General features: G+C 43.9%; 1 protein-coding gene across 19 annotated transcripts in view; it reads left to right on the forward strand.

Annotated features, from left to right (window-relative positions):
* The window catches only part of Wnk (Wnk kinase), a 541,117-nt gene that overhangs the window by 67,240 nt on the left and 459,031 nt on the right, over positions 1-14,846 (forward strand). For all 19 annotated transcript variants that reach the window (XM_075670005.1, XM_075669987.1, XM_075669988.1 and 16 more), the window contains exon 3: positions 12,285-12,675. In XM_075670005.1, coding sequence (XP_075526120.1) covers positions 12,285-12,675 — 391 coding nt within the window. The remainder of the gene's footprint in view (positions 1-12,284; positions 12,676-14,846) is intronic.

Raw genomic sequence — 14,846 nt, forward strand, 5'->3', positions numbered from 1 at the left:
AAGATATACAATACACGTGTCAGTATCTTATTCGCTGTGCGTTTTACTAACCCCTCCCTTCAGTTTTCTATGTTGAATAAAATAGACACTACTTCTTACTATTCAAACTCCTTTAAGTCGTTTCTTTATTTTTTAACATGCTTACTAGAGAGTGACAGCATCGGCCGACATGATGTCAGCCCACCGTGACATAAAGCAAAGTTCTGTGTATTTCAGGGAATTGCAAAGGCACTGAGGGAAAACCTGGAAAACTAGAGGAACTTGAAAATGTCAACTTGGTAGACATGCTGCATCCCCATCTGAGGCTCTGAATTGTGATACAAAGGGGCTCCTGTGCACTTGTCTCTCCTTTGATCACTTCAGACATGGTCTCAACCCTCTCCCACTGCAGATCAAAACATTGTTTTTCTTCTTGCTTTTATCCTTGCTTGACCACTTCAATGTGGTGATTGGCTGTTTTCAGCATCCCTTCATAAGGAGAGAGCACGTTGCCGCCAGCTCGTTTTCAGCCATCCACACATTCCAACATGAGTCTCCATGTTTCCCTATTAGAAGCAGCATATCGGAGCTCCATTGTCTCTACCGCGGCAAGTACGGCCAGGTTGGAATGCTTGGAGTGCTGGGACAAGGTTGAAGGTACGAGAAATACAAGCCTGGGCTGTGAATTCATTGGCGAGTAGTTTTTTGCTGCACCTTGCTAGGTACGTGCAGTGTGTGCGGCAGTGCACCAGGTGACTAAAAAGATGTTTAAACCTAAACCATCCTGGATTTGCTTGTACACCGACTCATACTGTGTCCGACCCCTCCCCAGGGTGTTCACAATGCCATTGTGGCTGCCACGGAATTTTTGATGCTGATTTCTACAGCTACACTACTCACTTTATCTGTTTTATTCTATTCATTCTTGAAAATATATTTCGCTCAAATAGCCACACAAAATCTTGGAACACAACATTCTATGTCATCATCATCATCATGATCAGCCTGCTTTATGTGCACTGCAGAACGAATGCCTCTCCTTGCAATCTCCAGTTACCCCTGTCCTGCGCCAACCGATTCCAACTAGTGCCTGCGAACTTCCTAATTTCATCGCTCCATCTAGTCTTCTGTTGTCCTCGATTGCATTTCCCTTCTATTGGTACCCATTCTGTAACCCTAATGATCCAACGATTATCTAACCGGCGCATTACATGACCTGCCCAGCTCCATTTTTTTCTCTTGATGTCAATTAGAATATTGTCTATACCCGTTTGCTCTCTGATCCAAACCGCTCTCTTTCTGTTTCTTAACATTATGCCTAGTAATCTTCATTCCATCGCTCTTTGCGCGGTCGTTAACTTGTTCTCAAGCTTCTTTGTGAGTCTCCAAGTCTCTGCCCCATATGTCTGCACTGGTAAAATGCACTGATTGTACACCTTTCTTTTCAATGATAATGGTAAGCTTCCAGTCAGGAGCTGACAATGTCTGCCGTATGCGATCCAACCCATTTTTATTCTTCTGTGAATTTCCTTGTCATGATCAGGGTTCCCTGTGATTAATTGACCTAGGTAAACATACTCCTTCACAGACTCTAGAGGCCGACTGACGATCTTGAACTCTTGTTCCTTTGCCTGGCTATTTATCATTATCTTTGTCTTCTGCATATTAATTTTCAATCCCACTCTTACACTCTCTCTGTTAAGGTCCCCAATCATTTGTTGTAACTCGTCTGCATTGTTGCTGAACAGAACAATGTCATCGGCAAACCGAAGGTTGCCGAGATATTCGCCGTCAATCTTTACTCCTAAGCCTCCCCAGTTTAATTGCTTGAATACTTCTTCCAAGCACACAATGAATAGCATTGGAGAGATTGTGTCTCCCTGTCTGACCCCTTTCTTTGTAGGTGTCTTCTTACTTTTCTTGTGTAGAATTAAGGTAGCTGTAGAACCTCTGTCGATATTTTCCGAGGTATTAGGTAAGCGTTCTGTACTTCTTGATTACGTAATGCTGCTATGACTGTTGGTATCTCTGCCGAATCAAATGCATTTTCGTAATCTATGAAAGCCATATAGAGAGGCTTAATATACTCTGCAGCTTCTCGATAACCTGATTAATGACATGAATGGGATCCATTGTAGAGTATCCCTTCCTGAAGCCAGCCTGTTCCCTTGGCTGACTAAAGTCCAATGTTGCCCTTATTCTATTAGAGATTATTTTGGTAAATAATTTGTATAATACTTGGGAGTAAGCTAATGGGCCTATAATTTTTCAGTTCTTTAACGTCTCCCTTTTTGTGGATTAGTATAATGTTTGCATTCGTCCAGTTTTCTAAGACCCTTGCAGTCGATAGACACTTTGTATAGACCGTTTTTTCGTAGGCGCCGCCATGTTGTGAATGCAGTGGCACCGCCTATGAGCAGTGCCATACTGGCTTGGGTGAAAGCCATAGAGTTTCTCACTATAACACCTAGAGGGAAATCTGGCGCCACCGTCTATGGGAGTTTCTTAAGGGGGCACCGTGCCATCATGGGAATGACGGTATATGTGTCTGCGAGGCTGGTGTTGGCTGGTGTTGTACGAGGCTTCGTCTAAAACGTGGATATGGCTACAGAGATAACGCATTCTCAAAGTAAAATCTTCATAAAATGTTTCCATTCACGCATATTACATCTTTACTCACCTACAATCATGACCAAGCGAAGAAAAGCAAGGACAGACGACAAACTGTTTCAAAGCGATCGCGAATCTTGTCGTCTGTCCTCCAACTTTAGTGGCCCGCTGATACTTTTTACGTAACATATAATCGTACATGCTATAACAAGTTCTCATAGTTAAACAAAACTTGTTTTTGCATAATAATAAAACCAAAACAGCTTTCCACGTGTTGTTTTAGTAGAAAATGAATCATTGCGACAGACGGAACGGTGCTTGCCAAGCGCGTCTTCAAGGTGTCCTGTCTCTCTGAGAACGATGCCAATCCGAAGTCACAATATACCGGCATTCCCATGCATAGCACAGCACAGCAGCGCCAGATTTCCCTCTAGGTAATGTAGTGAGAAACTCTATGGTGAAAGCGGTGTTTTGCATGGCAGGTATATGCTCGGCGGTAGGTTCTGGCGTTTCTTTTCGCGGTCGTGCGGTCTGTTTAGTATGACGTGCGTCTTCTACGTGGTAAACGGTTATGCGAGACGTGCTGAAGTGGTTTAAGGCGTCATTGCCGTAATTTCTGCTGGCGTTGAGGTGGACGGAACACGCAGCGCGATGTGTGCACGCATATTTGAGCCTACAATGAGCCTTGGAAATCAATTGTGTATTTCTGAATGTTCCAATCACTAATGTGACCTTATTGGAGTATTATCCTCCATTTCTAAGCTGCGGTTTAGGAGCCATGAAACATACGTGACTATTGTAACAGCGTGGGTACCGTTCTGCTACGATGGAAGCTGTGATGTTATACTTTGACAAGCGTTCAAACTGTTTGTTGCAGGTTACATTGCGTTACTACTTGGTTCGATGGATGAGGTTTTCGCCCCTGAATAAAATAATTTTGGCACGTAATAGCAGCATACCTTACAGTCTGAATTAAGCTTGCCCATCAAAGGGACTGTTTACGAACTGCGCGAGCGTCCTAAGCAGTGGTAGGTGCTGGATTACAGATATCTTTGTTCTATATACCGCATGGTCCAAGCATACGGCATCAGCGGTTATATATTTATAAATGTTGTGCGGCGTGACTATGCGAGGTCGTACTGGGCGTGAGCCCATTTTCTCTTGCTTTTTCGAGAAAGAGGATGATAACCGAATTTTTTTTTTCGGTTGTGTTCGTTCCGTTCTCTACGACACACTCACACGTATTACGGAAATTTTGTCCTCAAAAATAGGCATCGCATTCTTTTTATGCGATTCCTCTCATATATTATGGCTGTATACAGGCCAAAAAGGCAATGCCGAAGCGCACAGCTTACATATGTATCATGCTGGTTCACCAACCGCAGTGATCGCTGTGTTGAGCAGCACCATAGGCCTCATGCAGGAAGGCTAACGTAGACATATGGTAACTTGAAGCCTACTAGACTTGAAATGCACGAGAACGATGCTGGTGCATCACAAATATTTGATGGCGCCTGCCACTTAAATGTTTCGTGGTTGCCTTAGGTTGGCCGTGCACGAGCATGCGCTCTTATGCTTTATGTTTTACTCCCTACGCCAAGTGATCAGATAGTGAGCAGGTTATCATTTCATGTTGCTAATACAGAGACACCGGTTTTCTTTGTTGAATTAAAACCGATATAAGCAATATAGTTCACAACTCATACACACACCATGACTGATGATGTGCGTACACCGTGGCTAATAAAGTGTGTCACATTTTTGCGCCCCCAAGAGATATTCGCACCTATTGTAGTTACTGATGCACCGAAAGGCTTCCCTGATGACCTTATATGAACGGACATGGCTTAAAGTTCACAAAGTACCATCTAAAACATCTCGAAGTCGTTCCGCAGCACGCGACAGCAATACCTTCAAGCAGCGCCGCACCGTATTGCCCAAGCCAGAGAGGAGGAAAGGCTCTCCGTGTGCCCTATCCTCCTCGCCCGATGAAAAGGTCTATAAAGAGCCGCCAGTTTTCCAAGCATTGTGTTTCCTCCATCTCTGATTAAATCGACTGTTATTCCATCTTCTCCTGCCACTCTTCCTCATTTCGTGTCTTGCAAAGCCTTTCTGACCTCATTGCTGGTTATAGGAGGAGCTTCTGCATCCTGTTCATGACTGTTTCTAATTGAAGTATTCCTCTGGGTAACTGTACAGGTCAGTATAGAATTCTTCCGCTTCTTTTACTATATCTTCGAGATTGCTGATGATATTACCGTTCTTATTTTTCAGTGCATACATCTTGGTTTGTCGTATGCCAAGTTTCTTTCTCACTGATTTCAATCTGTGCCCATTTTTTACGGCTTCTTCACTCTTTCTCACGTTATAGTTTCGAATATCACTTATTTCCGCCTTGTTGATCAGTTTTGACACTTCCGTGAATTCTTTCTTGTCTCTTGAGTTGAACACTTTAATTTTGGTCATTTCTTTATTAGGTCCTTTGTTACTTGGGAGAGCTTGCCTACTGGTTGCCTTGGTGCCTTGCCTCCCACTTCATTTGCTGCCTCTGAAGCCAACCTAGTAACGGTTTCATTCATTAGCTCTATGTCATCATCATCTTTCTGTTCTAAGGCTGCATATTTGTTTGCAAGTACCAGCCTGAATTTGTCTGCTTTTACCCTTACTGCCAAATTACCACTTACCACTGTTGACCAAATTACCACTGTAGCGAATTTGTTTACATTGGTACATGTGGCCTCCTGCTTGTCGCTCAGTTTAAATAGTGTCAGCCATAAAGTTTCATATTAATATAACTAGAGGGAAATATGGCTCTGCGATCGTTCAACCATCATGGGAATGATGAGAAGTACTGGCTACGGATTGGCATTCTGTTGAGTGGCGAACTAGTCTGCAAGTATTTTTTGGCAGTTTTGGTTTCGCTCCAAGTGCAATTGCTCTAACCTGCAGTGGGACAGTGCAAGGCAAAGCTCTCTGTTATGTTATGCCTTTGTTATGCCTTTGTTATGTTGCTCGAAGTGGCGATAGCGCGCTGGGCCAGCGGCTGGGACGATGTTTGTGTCATGGTGTGGTGTCGAAGCCCTGAAGAGAAAGCGACGGCATCATAATTGTTGAAAAAAAACATGTTTTGACTGTTTGGACCTTGGTTTGTTAAGTTGGCGCTGTAGTGTTACGTGCTTTATGAAACTTCAGAATAGCAAAAAGACATACACAGTCGTACTTCTTGTGGCTTGACAGTCAAATTTTTTAGGGCTTTATTATGCATTGCACGTTTAAGTGCTCATTGAAATACATGTTGTAGCACTTTGAGAATAGAAACTTACTTGTGATAAAAAAGGTTTCTGCTTCCTGGCTGCAGTCTAGGGTTGCAAAATGGGTAAGAGCATGCAAAGCCATGCCATAATGTTTCAGAAGCGATACGTCAACACATAATATACTGAAGCATACTCGTAGGAGGCCACAAGCATCCTAGCTTGCAGTGCTGCAGATGTGCTTAAAAGCAGTTGAAGACGTTGGGCAATTATGACAGCTGACGCAGCCTTTCGAAAGAGTGAGAGAGTTTGCACATGCCTGTCGTTTGCGAGAAAAGTCTTGCGTTTGCAGCGAGCAGGCGTCATAGCAGACGACACTTGTAGCATTCCTCTGAAGGGCGCAACACTTTCTCACAATACAAAATTTTTATTTCCATAAATACTTGATGAGTATTTTTGTATAAGTACATGCACGGTTGCTATTGCTGTTGTAAAAATAAATAAATAATTATTCTCTGGCATTAAATCAGGAACAGAATCACACAAGAATGCATACTCTGGTGTGCCCTGTTGATAAACCATAGTAAACCGTGCTTCATTCTCAAGGTCATACAAAGTTTATGTAACGTGTTGTACATTATATAAGATACTCCAGAAATAAAATTAGATTTTACGCGATAATATTTAAGTAAAGCTTCGTTTACTGCACCGCAAGCAAATGCCACTAGTCTAAAGATCAAAGTCAATGCGAAGCCTGTGCTTCCCATCATTCCCATGTAGGTTCAGGCAATGCTCATGAGAGCCCCGGTAGGTGCTAGCTCCACATTTCCCTCTAGGGTATTTATTTAGAAACTCTATGGTGTCAGCCACGCATTGCTGACATGAAATGTTATGGGCTATGGGGGCATAGCCTAGAAACAGCAGCAACTATCCTGCAGCTGCGACAGCTGCATGCAATCGGCGGCAACAAATGATGAGCACATACGGGAGCACGCAATAAACTGACTTTATTCAGTACACCAACATTGCCCACCAAAGCAGTGCTTAGGTGGTTCTAGTAACTAGTTACACTCCTGCCTCCTTAACAGTGAGGAGGCTTCCTGACTTGAGCTTCTCACGGTGATGGGTGTTATCTGAGTAGCTGCCAAGTCTACAGGAGTGCTTGTGTCATTACTTCCAACAGAGACCTGTTCTATGAACAGTGGTGGAAGTTCTTGAGAAATGGCCTCTTGCTCCAGTTCATGTTGTGCAGGTGGTGTCACCTATGGTGCCTGGGGAATGTTCTGCATGAGTGATGATGGCTCAAGTCAGGGCTGCAGGTGATCGCAGTGCCTGTGCTATATTGTTCCATTTTCCAGGGCAACAAGAGGAGATGTACTTAAAGACTTTTTAACAGAACCTGGTACCTAAGGCATGCCAGTCCTGAAATATATTGCAAAGACTTAATTTCCATTTTGCATTGGTGCAGCAGGACAACAACTTCAGTTGGCATACTGTTTTTGCTTCAGTGGTTTTGTTTGGAGAGGAGTTCATAGACTTTGTCTTAACACATCCACAGGTGTTTTCATTTTTCTGCCAAATAACAATTCACACGGTTCTCATCCTGTAACATTTTGTGGAGTTGTTCTATACGGGAACAACAATCTGGCATATTGGGTTTTGAAGTCATCCAGTGCACTTTTCTTGAGTTTGTCTTTAATAACTTGCGCTGCACACTCTGCTGCTCCTTTAGAAGCAGGATGGTATGGAGGCACCAGCAAGCGACATATACTGTGTTGCTGCAAGAAGTTTTCATACTATGTGCTTGTAAGTGCTGGTCCATTGCCTGAGTCTGCAATGTCAGGAGAACACAACTGTATTGTTGGGAGAAGACTGGGCTGAATGCAGAGATGGTTGCATCTGCTGATGGGGATAAAACTGGGTGTACCTTTACCTGCTTGGAAAAAGCCTCCACCATTGCAAGAAAATAGTGCAAAAAAAAAAAATCTCCAAAATCAAGACGAAGCATGGACCAGGGTTTGTCTGAAAAGGGCCATGGTGTGATAGGTGTGGTGCTGAAGACCTTTGATGGACTTTGCACACAGCGATGTCTTGAACTTAGTTCGGGGTGGCATTATCAATACCCAACCACCATACATGGGGACCTTTGCAAATTGTCTTTCTTTTTTCTACTCCAGGATGCCCCACATGTAGAAGCTGAAGTACTTGATGTTGTAATGCCTTTAAAATGACTGCACGAGATACTAGCAAAAGACAGCCTTCGTGCAAGCCAAGTTCACCAAATTGTGAAGTGAACCCAGTCTCCTCTAATGGGTAAACAGGTACTAGGAGAACAGCATGAGCCGCATGCGAGAGCAGGAAATATCTTCCTGTGACATGAGCAATAGTCACTGACATCAGAATAGGCTTGTTCCAGCATATGTGCATCTGCAGGCGTGTCGTGGCGAGCAGCAGTTGTCAGTAAAGGAAATCTAGTGAGACAATCAGCATGTCCCGACGAGCTTCCTGGATGCCTGAAAAGGCACGCCTTGACTGGAGCTGAACAGTGCAACCAGTACTTTGTGGTCCGTAACTGCAGTGAATGGTCTTCCTTACAAATACTGGTGAAACTTGCTTATTTCAAAGATTAGGGTCAAGGCCTCTCTGTCAATTATTTATTTATTTATTTATTTATTTATTTATTTATTTATTTATTTATTCAATAGTGACAGCAGCCTTTTGGCAGCCTAGGCAGGAGCAGTACAGTAAGAAATGCAATAACAAATTCAATGGTTACAAAAATCATCAGAGCATAGAAACAACACAGGTGCTTATGTATTATCAAAACAAAAACAAACAAAAAGGACACTAAGTCACCACATGTAGCGTGAACGAACAGGAGTGGGTAAACCAAAAAGATGTTTCTACTTTTTTCGCATCAAATAATGAGCAAGGAACCTTATTAAACCATGGTGGACACGACTGATAAAACTGATGCTGGTGACGTCACTTGGATCACCTCGTGTGGCAGTGAATTCCATTTTGATATTGCTTGCAGAAAGAAAGAGTAGAGATAGGCGTTGGTTCTCGTTTGGGGCATTAATAATGTTTTCTTCTGTTTGCCTCGAGTCTATCGGGTGTTATTAAGCTGCGTATATGAATGAAAGTCTAGTTTTGTGACAATAGTGAGGAGCAGCTGTAGTCGATGATGTTTGCGATGTGATTCAAGTAGTGGCAGTTCGGATTGTATGTGCAAGTTGGTCACTGATGCCTTTCTACCACCGGCATTGTAGATAAATCGGAGTGCCTTGTATTGCATCTTTTCTGTGAGACTAGTACCTTTCTTTGTATGCGGGTCCCACACGGCATCAGTATATTCAAGCACCAGTCATATGATGGCTGTGTAGGTGACTAATTCTGTATTACTTGTGGTGTGCTTCAGTCGGTGCTTCAGCAGCCGCAATTTTTTTGATGTAGCCGACACCGTGTGGTCCACGTGAAAGCTCCAACTGAAGTTTGAACTGATGTGCATGCCTAAGTGCTTGAAATCACTGACTGATCCATTTGGTCAGTTATTGATCATGTATTTGCGATGCACTGGATGTGTCTTTCGCATCGTAGTCATGTGGGTGCATTTAGCACCATTAAGATGCATATCCCAAGTGGAACACCAGTCAGCAATCGCTGCCAAATCTCTATTGACAATATCCTCTTCTTTCTCAGATTTTATGTAAAAGTACAGAACGCAGTCATCTGCGAAAGAGTGGCTGTTTATGCTTGGTCAAGTCCAGTGATAAATCATTAGTGAAGAAGAAGAAGAAATGGCCCTATAGCTGAGCCCTGTGGGACTACGGACAAAACCGGTGAAGGGGCCAATTTAGATTTCACCATCGGAACATATTGCCGTCTCACGGAAAGGTAGCAGCCAATCTACTGCATGATGTTATCGTTCTTTAGAAGGTTTCGTAGCTTTAACATGAGCTTGGAATGTCATGTTCTGTTGAAAGCGTTTTCAAAATCAAGGAAAACAATGCCTTCTTCATTTGTTAAGAGGAGTTACGAAGTCATTGGTGGTATGAATAAGTTGTGTGACTATCGATAGGCCTCGGCAAAACACATGTTAGCCTGATTGTAAAAAGTGTGGGAATGCGCGACTCTCACGCATCTCCTATGTTGTTTTCTTGTATAGCTCCCATCTCCTGTAATCCGGCTTCGCTGCGTGGCTTTATTGCAGTGGTCGGTATGCTTGCAGGGTGGTGCAAGAGATGGCGCCAGTGTTGCTCTGCTAACGCCACCTAACGGCGGGGTTACTTAGGCGCAAAAAGGAGAAGGCTCATCCTCTTTGGCTCGGGATCGGTAAGCGGCATGGACGTTCTGCGCGTGCGCCGATCCATGCTTCTGCAAAACCGTCTCGCGAGGCCTACCCCGGATTGGACGAACACGATCGTTCGAACGCGCCACCGTTCACATGACCGTACGTGTGAATGACTAGGCGTTGGTGTCCAGCATGGGGCGAACATGTTCGCTCATTATCTGGTCGCGGCGAGTCGGACTTCCCCGATTTGTTGTGCACCCATCGGCATGTTTTGGGGATGCAACTTGGCTAGCAGGCATTAGTCTACGAAAGGTGCAATAAATGCCCTTGTGATTGTTTGCACTACTGTGTTGTTGTTCCTTTGTCCCAAGAGCACGGGTGAGAACCCCACAAAGGTTGTTCACTTCCAAGTAAAAACATAGGTGTTTGAAAGCGAAGTGCTCCAGTACTTTGGTACAAGTGCACAGCAACAAAATTGGTCTGTAATGCTTTATGCTGAGTTTATCACCTGACCTGTGGATTGGTACAACGTTAGCTGATTTCAAATGATGCGGAATTAGGCCTTTCTCTATACTACAAGTAAATATAGTATAAAAATATTTAGAGCACCATTGAGTGAATCTAAACAAGAAAACATTTAGTATACCATCGGGTCCGCACGACTTGTTTGTGTCTAAGTTGAGTAGGGCTTCGAAAATTCCTTGCTAATTAGAAGATCAGGTAAATCCAAGCTGGAACACCTAAATGCTGCTACTGAAAAACTGCTGCGTAAATAAAGGAGCCAAAGTAATAATTGAAACATGACGCCATACCCAAAGCATCCGTCAGGTAGGTGCTGGGTGGAATCGAACCCATGTCACCAGGGTTCCTCAAGGACTGTAACTCGACACATTAGCAGGGCTGCATCAAAAATGCACTGGGCATGTGCCATTTTTGAACAAGCGCCTTTTGCGCCCATGCTTTAGCAAGCTGCCCCATCAATTCACTGGGTATGTGCCACTCTTCAAAGAACCTCTCACCAACTTGAGCCACAAAGTATGTGCCAATGAATGTACATCAATCAAGGGAACAATTCTCAGCGTTCACAGGCACCAGTGCACCACGCTTCTCGTCTTAGAGACTATGTGTGGGTTTCTCGACTGCGCCACTAGATGATGCAACGTGTCCAGAAAGAAGTGTGAGAGTGGAACCTAGTTGCCACACGATGCGTTTTTCAGCATTCGCACCCACTGTTGCGCCATGCATTTCGGAAGCCACACGCAGGCTTTGCGGCAGCAGCACTACATGCCACCTATTGTTCTTAGGGGAATGTGAAAGAGCAGTCCTGCTGCAGTACACGCCTCATGCATAATTCATTTCAATGGTGGCAATACATTGCGTGTATATTGATTCAATGCTAACGCATTACCATCTACAGTCATTGTGAGATAAGTACTTCCGAATTTTTTACTTTGTAACTGCAAGTTGTCATCAAAAAGTAATGAACTTGAGGTATTAGTACTGACCCTTGGAAGTAATTGCAAGGTAGAGTAATTAAGTTAGAATAATTTTAGTAGTTATGTGCAACCCTTTGACTTGGGGACAAATTAGGTTGTGTGGTACTGCATCTACAGCAGCCTTTCCTGCTGTGTGTGCGTGCACACATAAGGGAACTTTTTTGGATAGGAGCTCTGTATAGGCCCTACAAATGTGCCCCGCCAAAGTTTTTAGAGCAAACAACATTATTTTGTCAGGCTATCACTTGATGCACTGTGGCTCAGAATAATTTATTTCCAGAATAAACAAACTAATTTTAAATGTACAGCATCTTGTCTTCATTTTCATTTCAGGCTCAGTTTCTTAGTTATGTCATTGGATGGCGGTTTTATCAGACATTTCCTAATATGTTAAGGCGTTAATTCAGCCTAGTTGGTCTGTCATATTGGGAATCTCAGTAGCAGTAAAAAGACAAGGACAGACATGTATATGTATGTGTTATACAGACATGTTGTCTGCGTCCCTCTCCTTGTCCTCTTGTTTGGCGCTGTTTACTGCTCGTAATGTATATGTTGTTTCTATGTCTGTCTTTGTCCTTTTAGCACTATTGCAGTTCCCAGTCCTTAATATGTATTACCAAGTAGCTGTAATAAGGCTGCCATGTTTGTGCACAGGAGCGACTGAACAAGAGTGAACGGCAGCGCTTCCGTGAGGAGGCCGAGATGCTGAAGGGCCTTCAGCACCCCAACATTGTGCGCTTCTTTGACTACTGGGAGGTGAACACAGCGAAGCGCAAGTTCCTGGTGCTTATCACGGAGCTCATGACATCAGGCACACTCAAGACGTACCTGCGCCGCTTCAAGAAGATCAACATGAAAGTGCTCAAGTCGTGGTGCCGCCAAATTCTCAAGGGCCTGCATTTCCTGCATTCGCGGCCGCCACCTATCATCCACCGTGACCTCAAGTGTGACAACATCTTCATCACAGGCACCACAGGCTCGGTCAAGATTGGAGACCTGGGCCTGGCCACCCTCAAGAACCGCTCTTTTGCTAAGAGTGTCATTGGTGAGTCCAATCAAAACCTTTGTTAATCTCTGTTGAGCACATCTACGAAGTGGTTGTGTGCTCGTGCCTCTCTGACAGCCTAGCTTGACTTGCCTTAGGCAAGCTTTTACAACAGCAGGGATTTTACTGAATGTACTTTTTTTTAACGCCTTCCAAGCATACAAGGGGCCTTCAAACAAAAATGTGTGAAAGTGATGAAACTATTAGACTATAAGGATCTACAATCAAAGTACAACTTGACAAGCTCCCTAGGGACTACAAAAGCTTCCAAAAACTTCGGCAGTCTGAAAAAATTAATGCATGCCTTTTACTGCCCCCTGGAAGTAAACACAAGCATCCTGTATTTAGGGAGCTCTCTTCTGTTCTGTTCACAGTGAACTGTTCAATGACAATGTATGCTGGGTGCCTGACCATAGAGCCATTGAGGGTAATATGCTAGCAGACCAAATTGCCACAACCATTGCATTGCAAGCTAATAATTGGGGGCGTGCGAATATTTGTGCTTTTGAATAATTTTCGAATAGCGTTTGATATTGCTTGACAATTCGGACGCCTTCTCGGCCATGAGTCGATGTATAAGAATGTCTAAAATTTCGGACGCGAATATCCTTCGCTGTCCGATTGTCCGGACTTTTTGCCAAGACTACAGGTCCGAAACGGCATTAATCCTATCCACCACCACCGCCATTTTGACTATCTCGCCTCCTCTAGCTGACGCTCTGGCACGCAGATCTTCCGACAGTCATAGCCACCACTGCAGTAACACTAGGCCTAGCTGCTTCGATGTTCGCTACCAAGCCTATTTCGGTTCGGTGCTGTGTTTTCCATTGAAGCGGTGACTCCGCCTTTGTAATTCTCATCAATGTCCTGGAAAGCACGCCGCGTTGCATTAGGCCAGTTCCCAAAAGTCTGTTTTGCACTTATGCAGTGAAGCATACCAAAAGTGGGAAGGGGCAATTGTTACTGGACACGGTATGTATTCCCTAATTATAAAGGCATGCACCCGCCGTCTCCTATCACAGTACGAGCACTGATACGCCTAATAAGTGTACTGGAAGGCCTTCAGACCTATTTTCAACAGGCGTGTGGCGATTTGATTCCTTGGGAGCAGTAAAAGGCATGTATTCATTTCTTTCGGACTAAAATCAGATGTTTTCACGGCCCCTAGGGAGTCCAAAAAATCTGACAGCAACTGTATAAAGGCCTGTCCACGTTACCGGCACGGCAACTCGCCACATGCCGCAGATGGATGGATGTTATGAGCATCCCCTTTGTCCCCTTGGTAGGTTGTGCCACCATGCTCTTGTTATTTTGTTGCCTAATGTCCTACCTATGTTAAAAAAAATTAAAAAAAAAGAAAGCCCACAACGAATTGCCATAACCAAAGTTTCCGAACCCCTATTGTGAACTTTGTTTTTGTACGCCTCCGTTGTTTGTTGTTCCCTTACTGTTCTTCTAACAGTCTTCCAATCGCCTCTTACGAATCGCTATTGCGGACATGTCTACCTTCCCGATGCTCTCGATGAACCTAAGGGCTTCAAAGAGGCAGTGGTGCCTAAATAAACCGCTGGGCAGATATCTTCATTCGAATAAAACGTGCTCCGTCGTTTCCCCAGCTTTACCACAGCAAGCACATGCTTCTTCTTCCTTCTTATATCTCGCTTTATAGATGTGTATTTTAAGGCATCCTGATCTCGCTTCGAAAAGTAATGAGCTTCTCTTTGAGTTATCATAAATTGTTTCTTTCCTGATTTTATTTTTTCCTCTTAAGTAGTTACTCACGGCAGGTTTCTTTTCCATTGCCGCCACCTATGAGATTATTTCAGCCTCTCTGACTTTCCGCTTGACATTCTTTTTTGCTGTGTTGCCCACTCTACAGGCCGCATACTTGCTGGTAAGCTTCCTAGTTCTTTTCCTCCACTGTGAATCAATGTTTTTCCTGTAGGGATACCTCAGCACTCTCCCAGCTCATATTCCATATTCCTCAGTTGTTCTTCATAATCAATTTTACTGCAAACTTCCCTCACGTCAAAACTAGTCCAGCCCATATCGCCCTGCACAGCTTCATTTGTAGCCTTCCCGTGAGCACCCAATGCGAGGCCTTTGGTTCCCATCGAGTCCTGATTGTACCCCTGATTTAAAGCAAACAATTGCATTTCCATAAATGAGTC

The sequence above is a fragment of the Dermacentor variabilis genome, chromosome 9 (assembly GCF_050947875.1).
Source record: "Dermacentor variabilis isolate Ectoservices chromosome 9, ASM5094787v1, whole genome shotgun sequence".
NCBI classification, from domain to species: Eukaryota; Metazoa; Arthropoda; class Arachnida; order Ixodida; family Ixodidae; genus Dermacentor; species Dermacentor variabilis.